Genomic DNA, 11,412 nt, shown 5'->3' with positions numbered 1-11,412 from the left:
CACAGCTCAGGGCTGTATATTAGCCGTAAGGTTCCCCATACTGAGCAGAGACCCAAATTCTGTGAGTGGCCTGTGGGGAAGACACTGGGTGCTCAGCTTGCTTCCAGTGCGGCTCTCCCCTTGATGGCACAGGAGTCAATACTGAGCATGAAGACCCAGAGCTGTTCCCAGCCCCATGGGCACAAGGAGAAGCAGTGACAGACGCCCATGAGGGCGCTGCCCAAGGCCAGAACCTCCCTGTCCTGCACCATTGCCAGCCTCTGCCTCCTGGCTTGACATGCAGGGAAAGCTGGGTTGGTTGAACCCTCAGGAGAACAAACACTGATGCTACAGATTCTGAGTTAAATGAGGGGAGAAATGTTGGGGGCTTTGTGATTCACAGTGCCACTGCCATCACTGAAACGTGAGACCAACCTCTTGGCGTTGTGCTGAGAGTCATAGGGAATCATTCCAGCTGTATTCCCAGCCGTTCCCTTAGGTTCAGCTGAATTGTCTCTCAGTACGCTTGTGGGTTTTTTTTTCGTGTGTGTGTGTGTGGTTTTTTTAATTACTTTTTAACAAAAACAAGCGACGAAAGCTGGCTGGGCTGCTCTCAGCATTGGCCAGAGCCGTTTGGGCCCTCCCTGCGGCCTCTGGAAGCCGCGAGCAGCCCGGGGCCAGCTTCTTGGCCAGACGCTGCTGATTAAAGCCGGCGTGTTGGGCCGAGCAGAGCACAGTCAGTCCTGCTCAGCTCAGTGCTCGGCATGGCGCTGCGGGAAGCCTGCCTGCTGCTCTGCCTCGTCTCCCTCGCCCACATCTCCGTCCAGCAGAACGGCAAGGGCAGGCAGAAGCCTGCGGCCTCCAAGAAAGGTAAGGGCCAAGTCTGCAGGATCCTGCCTGGCGTGGGGGGCAATTGGCACAGTTAGGGGTGCTCTAATGGAGCTTTTAGCTTTTAAAAACCCAAGGAAGTCTCTTTTTCTTTTAACACCTGTAGGAATGCTTTCATAATTTAGAAAGGATAGGGAAGTGGTTTGGGTGGGCTGCTGTACTGAATGCATGCAGTGGGGCAGCCTAATGGTCAGAAGGTACCATGTTTTCTGCGTCCTCCATTAGGCTCTCCCCAAACTTCCCCTCTGCTATGGTCTCCCTTCCTCCAGCCCCTACCTCTGCTCATTCATTTTCCAGAAGCTAAGTGGCAGCTGTGGCAGAGCTGCAGCCAGGAGCAGGCAGAGGTACATCACCTATTACAGGCAACACGGCTCATCATTTTCAAGTGCTTTTCTTCTCATCCCTCCTCTCCACAGCCCAGAGCAAACACCCAGAGCACAGAGCAGGCGGTGAACTGCTTTGCAGGCACTTTGCTCTTCGGAGCAAACGAGAGTGGAAAGGAAGCATCCCAGGAATTCACTTGGCCGTGCTCTCCCAGCAGCTATTTTTGTCAGATCCCATCCTTGAGAAGCTTTTTCTCCCAGTGGACCTCTATGAAATTGGTGCAGATCTGCTTAGTCCACAGCAGTGGTTTCTACCTGTGTTGTATAGCAAAAATACCACCTTGCATTTCTGGAATGTGGCAGGAGGGAATCTCATTTCTTAGGGAGATCTCATCTATCGCTGGAAGTGATGGAGCCCCATCTCCTGGGGCTCCTCTTCATCCCTTGCCATGTCCAAGCCCACTCATGGTAAGGATGGGATGTCACTCTTCTGTCCCCCATCCTTGCTCCTGTCCCACTTGGAGGCCAGATGAAGGGAATGAAAACCACCAGCAACCCCCTTGCAGTCCCCCTGCCCTTCACTGGGGTGGCTTGGACAGGGCAAAGTCATGGGAGTGTTGGGGCATTTTGCTGGGTTTGTATTTCTTAATCTGTGTGGCCAAGCCACAAACAAGAAATCAATGCTTTGAGCCAAAGCCTTTTCAGCTCTTTTTTCTCTTTTCTTTCTTTGCGCTATTTCTTTTCTTTCTTCATGATGTAATTATTGCTTACATTTGGATCTCCTTCAGAGCAAAAATGGTGTCATTTCACCAAGAAAAACCCAAAACTACCATTTCAAAAATGCTGAAATAACACATTCACTTTGCCTGTTGTTTTATTCCCCTCTCAAATTGCTCCCAGTAATTGCTCCAGCTGCAGCACTTCAGCAAATCCTCTCCAAACCCCAGTGGGGTGGGGGTGGCCACAGCTGCAGGAGTGATGCCACCAGGAGAGGGTCCAGGCTAGGGACCCCTGGCATTGGGGGCTTCCCCTGATTGCAGCCAGACAGAGTCCATGAGGACATGGAGGGAGCACCTCTGTGTAGCTCCAACACATATTTTTAAGGTATTTGGAGTCCAGATGCAGGTACTTGCAAATAGGCATGTAGAGGCTGAACATGGGCTCTGCTCCTGACTTTACCCCAATTCCCATGTGATCTCAGAGCCTCAACGTCAGTAAGGAAGAGTCTTCAGAAAGTGCCTGCAGACGTTTCCAGCAACACAAACCCCATGCAGAGGTTCTCCATCCCCTCCTGTGCTCCAGGAACATGCTGGGCTGAGGCACAGCTTATGCAACATGCCTTTGCAACAAGTAAAATCAGTCCTGAGCCCCCATTTGCAGCCTCAGAAACATTGCTTATGAAGCTTTCATGACCAGAGCATCAAAACCCAGGTCTTTCTGCAATTCCCTTCTCTTCTTGTCCCTGTCCTCAGCGTTCCTGCTCAGGGGTGGCTACCCCAGGACTTGCTCTGGCTCCCAGGTACAGCACTGGCACACTGATGGCTTCAGCAGCACCAAAAACAATTGCAACAGCTTTGATCACAGCTTACAGAGATGAGCTTTCAGGAAATAAAGGTGCAGAGACAAATACTACTCTTGCTCCCAAGCAGAGCAACGAATGGAGTGCCCTGGCAAGACTCACTGAGTGCCTCACCATGGCCTTTGGATGTTACTTAAACCTGAGGGACATTCGTTCTGCTAGAAAAGAGGCTTATGTGGATAAACATCTGTGCTAATTAGCTGTTTCCCACAAAGTATTTTCATCAAGGCACCAAAATAATAGCTAGTGCCTGAATTGCAACTGAACCCATTAAAGTTAATTGAGCAAGGAGGAAAGCAGCTGAAGGCTCTCCTCCTGGTCTGTCTGTGCTTTTGTATTCATGACACATATAATCTTCAAGCTGGTGGTTTTGGTGAGCATCCAAGTTCCTTCCCCACTTGCCTCACTTGATGGCTGGGCTCCCCAGCTCCCTAACCCCAAAGGAAGCCTCTCTTGCCGCTTTGTGGGCAAACTGAGGAGTGACAGGTATAGTGCAATGACCACAAATGCCTTTATGTCCCATCTTCCACCTCCTCCATCCCATGCCAGTCTTTCTGTGCAGGAGAAACCAGAGAGGGAAGGGCTGGTGCTAAGCCATATGTTAGTGACCTTTCTGGTAACAGCGTGATCCATGATACAGGACTCCATTTAATGCTAGCAAAATCTTACTGAAGGGATGAGTTTCTTGCAGCTCATTCTCCTCATTATGTCTTAGGAGACATCACTGTGGCTTGCAGTAGAGGAAAGATTAACTTTACAAAGGAGGCTGCAATGAAAATGTTGTGCTGCACTTCTCACCTAAAAAAGCCACAGATGACACTTTTCACCAGGCAATATCAGTGTGCTTCCCAGAATAATTTTGGGCAGGTCTCCCCATGCAATACGAATGTACAGTAGACCAAACGCTTTAGCTTGAGCAGCCCACTACAGTGGTGCTGCTGTCACCACAACTCCCCTGCTGGAAACATTGTGAACATTAAGCCATGATGCTTGGATCAGCCATGTCATTCACCCAGAGCCAGCAATCCCAGAACTGGTGCCACCACTGCCCATGCTTGAATCCAGGAGTTGGTGGTTAACAAGTGAGGAGAGCAGTGCCCCAAAACCCAGCCTGAGGGACCTGGGCTGATGGTGCAGTCAGACTAGTGAGTAAATGCTATCTGATTGACTGTGGGAATCTTTTTTGCCTTTCTTTGTGGGCAGGGAATTGGGGACTTTTGATGATAGAAACAGTTCAGCTGCCTCCTTTGGGACTGTGGTGGATGTTTATGCTCTCTCTGGATTTCTCCAACAGATGGTGTGAGTCTCAAAATGATTGAAGACCTGAAGGCCATGATTGACAACATCTCTCAGGAGGTTGCTCTACTGAAGGAGAAGCAAGCACTTCAGACAGGTAAAGGACTCCTTGAAGAAGGCTTGGCTTTTGCTTAGAGAGAGGAGGTGCTTTTAAAGTAGTCCAGGTGATGTTGACAAGGGATACCCAAGCAGGCCATGATGATGTGTCCATCACACGGAGCAAACTGTGGATCAAAGCAAAGCGTGGTCTCTCTGCAGCTCCTCCAGGCACAGGAAGCGCCTCAGGCAGTTAATGACAAGCATGCAGCATATGGCTCCTTTCTTTATGCCTTAGAACTTCCCATTTGCAGAGCTATTGATATTTCTATGATACTAAGCCAGATGTTCATTTTCCGTCACGAATCAGCAAGAAGGGTAATAGATTATTCTCCACTTCAGTCAAATGAGCTTTATTCTTTGCCTCAGGCTTTTGTCTGAAGCCTGGGGAGCTGGTTACCTAATCCCTCATACATTCCATGCTCTTGCCCAGGCAACCTTGCTGGGGGTTGATCCCCCCATGCCTTATGTGACAAGCGTGGAGTACAGGCCCCAAAATTTCTTTTTCCATGAAAAAGAACCATGTGCTCCATGGTTATTCTGTGCAAATTCCATGACACCAGTAGGATCTGCAGAACACGAAACAGAAATGCACCAAAAGTGCAAGTTAAGGAGAATTTTCTCCCTAAAGGAAAAGAAACACAAGCAAAATCAAGGCTTTAGATCCAAGCTCAGTCATTGAAATGTAAGCAGTTTGGATATTAATGCATAGCTCTGATTAGCTATTCTTTGGATGGAGTACCCTGCATTCTCAGGGTTTAAAGCTTAAAAATTAAAAAGTTGCTATTCTTAACAATGAAATCAGAGGCAAGTAGAAATTTCCTCTAAAGACCTCTACCTCTGCAAGTACAACACTTCTGATCAAAACCTATTAAAAAAGACATTTTTTTCATTCTTGCATAATCAAGATGGTTGAACTGCAATTGCAGGCTGCTGGCTGCTTTTCCCTAAATGCTCCAGCCCCCAGCAGAGATACATTGTACCCCAAGGAACTCAATCCAGAGCCTGTAGCCTCAACTTGAGCCCACCAAGGATGGGCTCACCCCTGGGATCTTTCTGGGAGGCTGTTTCCAAATGGGGAGGCCATATTCTTCCCGTGACAACAAGGGGCCCTGAGGGATGCACATGCTGTGTTTGCAGGATGTCCATTCTAAACCCAATTCTCTTGTTGTCTCTCTGTTCCATTCACGTGGCAACTTCTCAGTCTGCCTGAAAGGCACCAAAATTCACATGAAGTGCTTCCTGGCGTTCTCTGAGAGCAAGACATATCACGAAGCCAGCGAGCACTGCATCTCGCAGGGCGGCACGCTGGGCACGCCGCAGGGTGGAGAGGAGAACGACGCGCTCTACGACTACATGCGAAAGAGCATCGGGAACGAGGCAGAGATCTGGCTGGGCCTCAATGACATGGCAGCCGAGGGCAAGTGGGTTGACATGACGGGTGGCCCCATCCGCTACAAGAACTGGGAGACCGAGATCACCACCCAGCCTGATGGCGGCAAGCTGGAAAACTGCGCGGCGTTGTCAGGGGTGGCGGTGGGCAAGTGGTTTGACAAGCGGTGCAAGGAGCAGCTGCCCTACGTCTGCCAGTTCATGATCGTGTAGCGGGGCTCTGTAGAGCTGTAGGATGGCTACGTGCACGCTCACACACCCACACGCACCTCCACGTAGCGCTGCGACCGGGGCAGCCGCCATGGCCTGGTATCAGGTCGGAGCTGCGCTGCCTTTCACTCGGCTGCATCCAGCCCCATTTGCATCCCTCTCCCTATGGCATGATGTATAGATATATTTTTGTACACGGGGAACTGATGAGGTGGTTTCGATGAAGACCTGGTGTAACAGCCCAGCCTCATCAACAGCCATGTGGGCTGCCCGGGCTGTCTCTCTGCAGCCTCCGTTGCCACTTTGCTGAACCTTGCTGGGACACGGCAATGCCAGTCTGTGCCTTCTCCTCCAGCCTTGCTCCTCTGCAGGCCCTGGCACAGGGATCGGGATCCTGTCTCAGAGAGCAGAGCGTGTTATTTCTGCTTTGTGCTCAGAACCGTTGGCCTTGTACCCAAGCACTGTTGGAACTGTTGGCTCAGTGTCACGCTGCTCAAGGGGCTGGCATGCTGAGAGGAAAAGTGTCTTTCCCACAAGCATTCCCCTTTTTTTTGATCCTTTTCTCATCAGTCAGAAGAAAGTGCTTCATTTATCTCAGTGAGGGAGCTAGCCCCAGCGTCAGATCTTTCAAAATTCCTGCCATAAGCTTTATTTATCCTCCTGCCCCATGCAGGAAGCAATGATTACTTGCAGCATACTCAGTCAAATATATTCATGAGAGCAGAAGGTGAAAGTATCAAGTAAACAAAAAACCTGCAACGCTATCTGGTAATATGCTGCTCTATAGAAGGCAACTAGCTACCAAAAGTAAACCTCAACAAGTCTGACTTTAGTCACTCTAGGGCCTGTATTAGTGATTACTCCAGTCCTTGATGGTCAAGGCCCAGTCCTCAGCAAACACAAATGTGCTGAGAACCACATGCGCTGGTAAAGCTGAAGACCCTGGCCTTGGAAACTTTCTGCTGAGAAAAGGGTTGAAAAAATTGAAATATAAATTGGAATGATGGGAAGGCAATCACAGTCTTGCTGACACTGATTTGCTGACTGCTGCACACCAGTGGCTCTTTGATGCCCAGTGCTTGGTGCCAGCCCAGTTCTTTGGGTTACACATTCCTAGCATGGCTGGGAATCATATGTTCATGAGGAGCCCTTAGGAGAAGCATTTCTATTTGCTGCTTTGCCTAAAACCAGCATGGTGGTGGGGTTTCCAGAATTTCATGTGGGAGAGCCAAGCTGGAGGGGTCAAAACACACACACACACAGTGCATACTTCCCAGGCTGTTATTATTGCCAAACTTTCTGCTGTTCAGATGAATATGAAATAAAAATATATATAGCTTGCTGAAGGAATGGAGTTGAGTCAGTGTGGTGGGACTGCTTCCTTCTCCTTTCTCTTCAAAACAGCACCAGGGATCTGTTTGAGGGTAAGGGACATCGGAGGCAGAGGGCAAAAGCAGGAAGCAAGGGTCCACTGTTCTGTGACCTCATTTGTAGGATTGTCCCTCCTCTTATCATTTCAGTCAGAGGCAGGGAATCCTTTTACAGGAAAATAACATTTCCTCCCTCCTCTTGCTGCTGGGAATTTTCAGGAGCCAGCCCAGAAGAAAGGTCCTTCCCTTGCCCATGCCCAGCAGCAGTGGCAATGCTGGGGAGGTGGCCCTTCCCCACCTGCCTACCTCCTCCTTCATAGCCAGCAAAGCTGTGGCAGCACTAAGCATCCCCTTCCTTCCCTTGCTGAGGTGGTGAGAGTTCCTCCCTCCTCCTCCTTCCCCTCAGCGTCCCCCAAAAACCATGCAGAGCTGTGGAAGGCAGAGCTTGCCAGCATGCCAAGGCAGCATCCCATGAGCCAGCTCATCTCCATGCATACTCTCTGGCTCCCTAGGCAGATGATCTCTCCATTTCTGAGATTTGTATGAAGGCAAAGTAGCAAAGCCCAAAGCCTTGCTGGCTTTGATCTTGATTGCTCATAAACTGCAAGGTCTTAAAATGCAAATGCACATTCAGAGAAATAAAAATAAGTCTTTTATAATAGCCCAGGAACAAAAGGGACAGTGTGAAAGCCACAGGTCTTTGCAGTGCTGGGCTTTGGGGAAGATGCAGGTGCACGGAGTGTGAACCTTAAAAACAGCCCTGGAGAACAGTGCCAAAGGATATTCATCATGAAAACATTAAGGAGTCAATATGTCAAAAACTACAGTATAACAAGTTGCTCTCCTCTCTCTCTCTTGCTGCCTGTTTTCACAGCATTCTGCTGCTACCAGGCACTGTCCTTCCCAGATAGTTGGCTCTTCTGGAGTTGCAATGAGCATGGGAAAAGGTGACATTGCTCCTGCCATCTTGCTGGACCTGGGATGCCGTGCCTCACCTTGTACACTTAGGGATACACTTAAGAGTTTAAAAGTTCTCTACATGCTGCTCTTTACTGTACATTATGAACTATGGATTTTCTTTTAAAAGCTAAAGGTGTGCTGTTCTTAACACAGGGAGGAGCTGAGATTTTGTATCAGCAGTTTCTTGGTGGCAGACTCTCTGGAAGACTCCTTAACCAAAGCATTCCTTTTTGTTCTGAAGGCCAGAATCCACATCTTTCCTCTGTCCTGGCTCCACCTCCTTCTATCACAGGACTGGGGCATCGAGGCTGCTCTGATGTCTCCAAACCTTACAGCAAGGCCAGATAAACCCCATTAAAATAGCAGTGTGTGATAGACCTTGTGCCACTCATCACGCTGTTCAGCTGACTCTCCACTTGCATTGCAGAGCGAAAAGATGAAGTGTGGAAGGCACACATATTCGTAAGAGAAGAAAGGCTTCTGGCTGATGTCCTAGAAAGTGTTACCCAGCACTACACCATCCACAGCTGATTTTAACAGAGCAACACTGATATACCCAACTGATGGCCCTGGCACCAGTCCACCAAGTTCCTTAAGAACAAGCAAAGGAACACTTGGTTAAAAGTGGATTGGCTAATCACAGAGCAGTTAATACTGTGCTGAAGTGTCCTGCTAAGCAAGGGGCACAACAATACACAATCATGGCACATGGTCTTACACAACACCTTCTACTTTAATAATATTTAGATGCAGTCTTATCCCACTATCTTCCACAAGGAACTGCTCCCAAACACCTCTGCTCCCACCTGTGACAACACTCACCTTGCTGGGGCTAAGATAACCAAGGCTGCAAGATAACCATTCAGGTTGGAAAAGACCACTGAGATCACATTGTCCAGCAGCCAACTCACCCCCACCATGCCCACTGACCACGTCCCTCAGTGCCACATCCACACGGTTCTTCAACACCTCCAGGGACGGTGACTGCACCACCTCCCTGGGCAGCCTGTGCCACTGCCTCACTGCTCTTTCTCAGAAGAGATTTTTCCTAATATCCAACCTGAACCTCCCCTGGCGCAGCTTGAGGCCATCTCCTTTTGTCCTATCATTTTTACATGGAAAAAGCATCTGACCCCCACCTCACCACAACCTCCTTTTCAGGCAGTTGAAAAGAGCAGTAAGGTCTCCCCTGTGCCTCCTATTCTCCAACTTCTCCACTTGCCTGGGCACCAGCTGCTGCAAAACACACACAGGGAAACTGGCTGCTGTACTTCATTCTATAATACGTCAGAACAGAAAGCCAAATGCTCAAGTATGCCTTAAAAGAGTCAACTTTTAGGAAATGGTCCAGAAATAGCATCCGTTAAAAACATGGTGAAACAATTGTCTCCATTGAAAAATGAGGACCTGGGAGGAGCTATGTGGGTGGGGTGCCATGTACCTACAGCCGTTGACTGACAATTTTCTACACAGCCTAGAAACTCTATGTGCTTTCAAGAAGGAGGCAGAGCAACAGGCAGTGCTTCCTAATGATAAATGAAAACACACTCTCTGGAAAGGAAGGAAAGCACAGCATGTCACTGTAGCAGGTCCCCCAGGAAAGGGAGTCAAACCTGAAAGCATGTAACTGAGGAAAAAACCTCCTACGTATCAAATGTGAAAAGCATGAAAACAAGCAAAAATAGTCATTCAGATTTCTTCCTTCTTTTAAATATTTACCTGAATTGTTTTGTTGGCCTATAGTGAGAACAGTCTGCTTTCAAACCTGCTGGAACTGCAAGTATCAGTAGCATCCACAGTCAGAAGTAAAACCACCTCACAACTTCTATCAAGTGATAAATTCACTCTGAATAGAGAGCAAACATCTGTGGAGGAAAACTGCAGTGAGCAGTGTGTGCATCCAAAAGCAAATGGGTAGTCTTTGGTTCCCATGATGATCAGGGGGCCTCGACGATCTGAGAGGTACATGGAAAGTCCTGATTGTGAGGCCTGGGATCTGGCTGCATCAAGGGCAGCTTTGTGGTTCCTCTCCTCTTTGGGCAAAAATGAGAGAGCTGTCAGGATCTCCTGGGACACCTCCCACTTCAGCTCTCACTTGACCATGTGTGGTCTCATGTGATGGAGCAAGCTGGCCACTGCTAAAAAGCTCAGAGCAGACAAGATTAAATTCTCACACCGACCCTCAAGAAAGCACTTAAATATCAGAAAGATCCAGAAAAAACGTTCACTCAGAATAAGGGATAAGTTTCACCTTAATGATTAGAACTTAAATTTGGTGTCTGAGCCTCAAATAATAATACTTCAGAAGTGAAGTGATACATTATCTTCATCTATATTGTCATTATGCTAGCAGGGAAAATTTCCAGTTATAAACACCACAACCCCAACAAGAAACCACTGAACCACTTATTGTTGTGGCTCGCACTTCTCACCAGTGACCCAAAATCACCTTTAAAAACAGCACATAAGAGCACATCACTGGCTATGCAACTGAAAGGATGCAATATGCTACCAAACGCAAAGCAGGTTCTCCAGAAACTCACTGCTGTTGACTAAGGAGATGAAGCTACTGACATATCAACATACTTCAGGCTGACCTCCACACAGCTGCAACACTCACCAAAGTCCATGCAGGTTTTCCCATCGTGAAATCCACAGTACTGAACATTTACATACTAGCTAGTAAGATTATCCCTCCCTCATTTCCCTGCAAGAATATTTGCTTCTGAAATCCTGCAGGAGGCTTCTCAGCTCCACAGCACTGCTGAGGCGTGCTTGTGGATCAGAGAAGCGTCAGAGAAGATCTTCTGCTTCTGGATCTTCTCCCAGTCACTCCAGTGGAGGCTGTTCCCGTGCAGAAAGCCAAATCGAGTTGGTGGGGCTGCAGAGACCTCTGAAGGATGACTCCAGCCTTTCAGAGTGATGTTCAAATCTTCAGAAATTCCCGGTATTATGCTGTCCCACAACGTCAGAGGCAGATGGTGGTGGTATGGCAGCAGGGGATGAACCTTCCCTGCAGTTTTTCCATTACATTTTGTAGTCGTGCAGCAGATGGCAGCAGAGGGGCAGTCTGCCAGAATGCTACCTGACATGGAAGTGAGTATGAAGCAAAGGTATGCCATTCCACTCCTGCATGCAGGAGAAATGGCACTCGTCGATAATCACCATCACTTGCTGAATGTTTATGGAGACCAAACAGTGGATGTGAGCACAGTGGGTGGTGCATTTCACAGTGGTGACAGTGACCTAAAAGACAAACCGTGCAGGGTTTTTTTTTCTTGCTGGTGAAAAAGCACAGCTAATGGCAGTGACTATGTTG

General features: G+C 48.5%; 1 protein-coding gene across 1 annotated transcript; it reads left to right on the top strand.

Moving 5' to 3' along the window:
• Window positions 1-708: 708 nt before the first annotated feature.
• Window positions 709-7,109, top strand: CLEC3B (C-type lectin domain family 3 member B). Its single transcript, XM_003207243.5, has 3 exons — window positions 709-849; window positions 4,064-4,162; window positions 5,366-7,109. Exons 1-3 carry the CDS (start codon window positions 744-746, stop codon window positions 5,764-5,766), a joined length of 606 nt encoding a protein of 201 aa, XP_003207291.2. The 5' UTR covers window positions 709-743; the 3' UTR covers window positions 5,767-7,109.
• Window positions 7,110-11,412: the final 4,303 nt, after the last annotated feature.

This window comes from Meleagris gallopavo, chromosome 6 (genome assembly GCF_905368555.1).
Source record: "Meleagris gallopavo chromosome 6, MGAL_WU_HG_1.1, whole genome shotgun sequence".
NCBI lineage: Eukaryota > Metazoa > Chordata > Aves > Galliformes > Phasianidae > Meleagris > Meleagris gallopavo.
This window is presented reverse-complemented; position numbering and strand designations above follow the sequence as displayed.

What these genes read in the sequence shown, in the direction of transcription:
- CLEC3B (XM_003207243.5), top strand. Translation starts at nt 744, where the DNA reads ATGGCGCTGCGGGAAGCCTGCCTGCTGCTCTGCCTCGTCTCCCTCGCC. An exon ending in GCCTGCGGCCTCCAAGAAAG is followed by an intron (nt 850 to 4,063) that starts GTAAGGGCCAAG and finishes TTTCTCCAACAG; the next exon opens with ATGGTGTGAGTCTCAAAATG. An exon ending in GAAGCAAGCACTTCAGACAG is followed by an intron (nt 4,163 to 5,365) that starts GTAAAGGACTCC and finishes GCAACTTCTCAG; the next exon opens with TCTGCCTGAAAGGCACCAAA.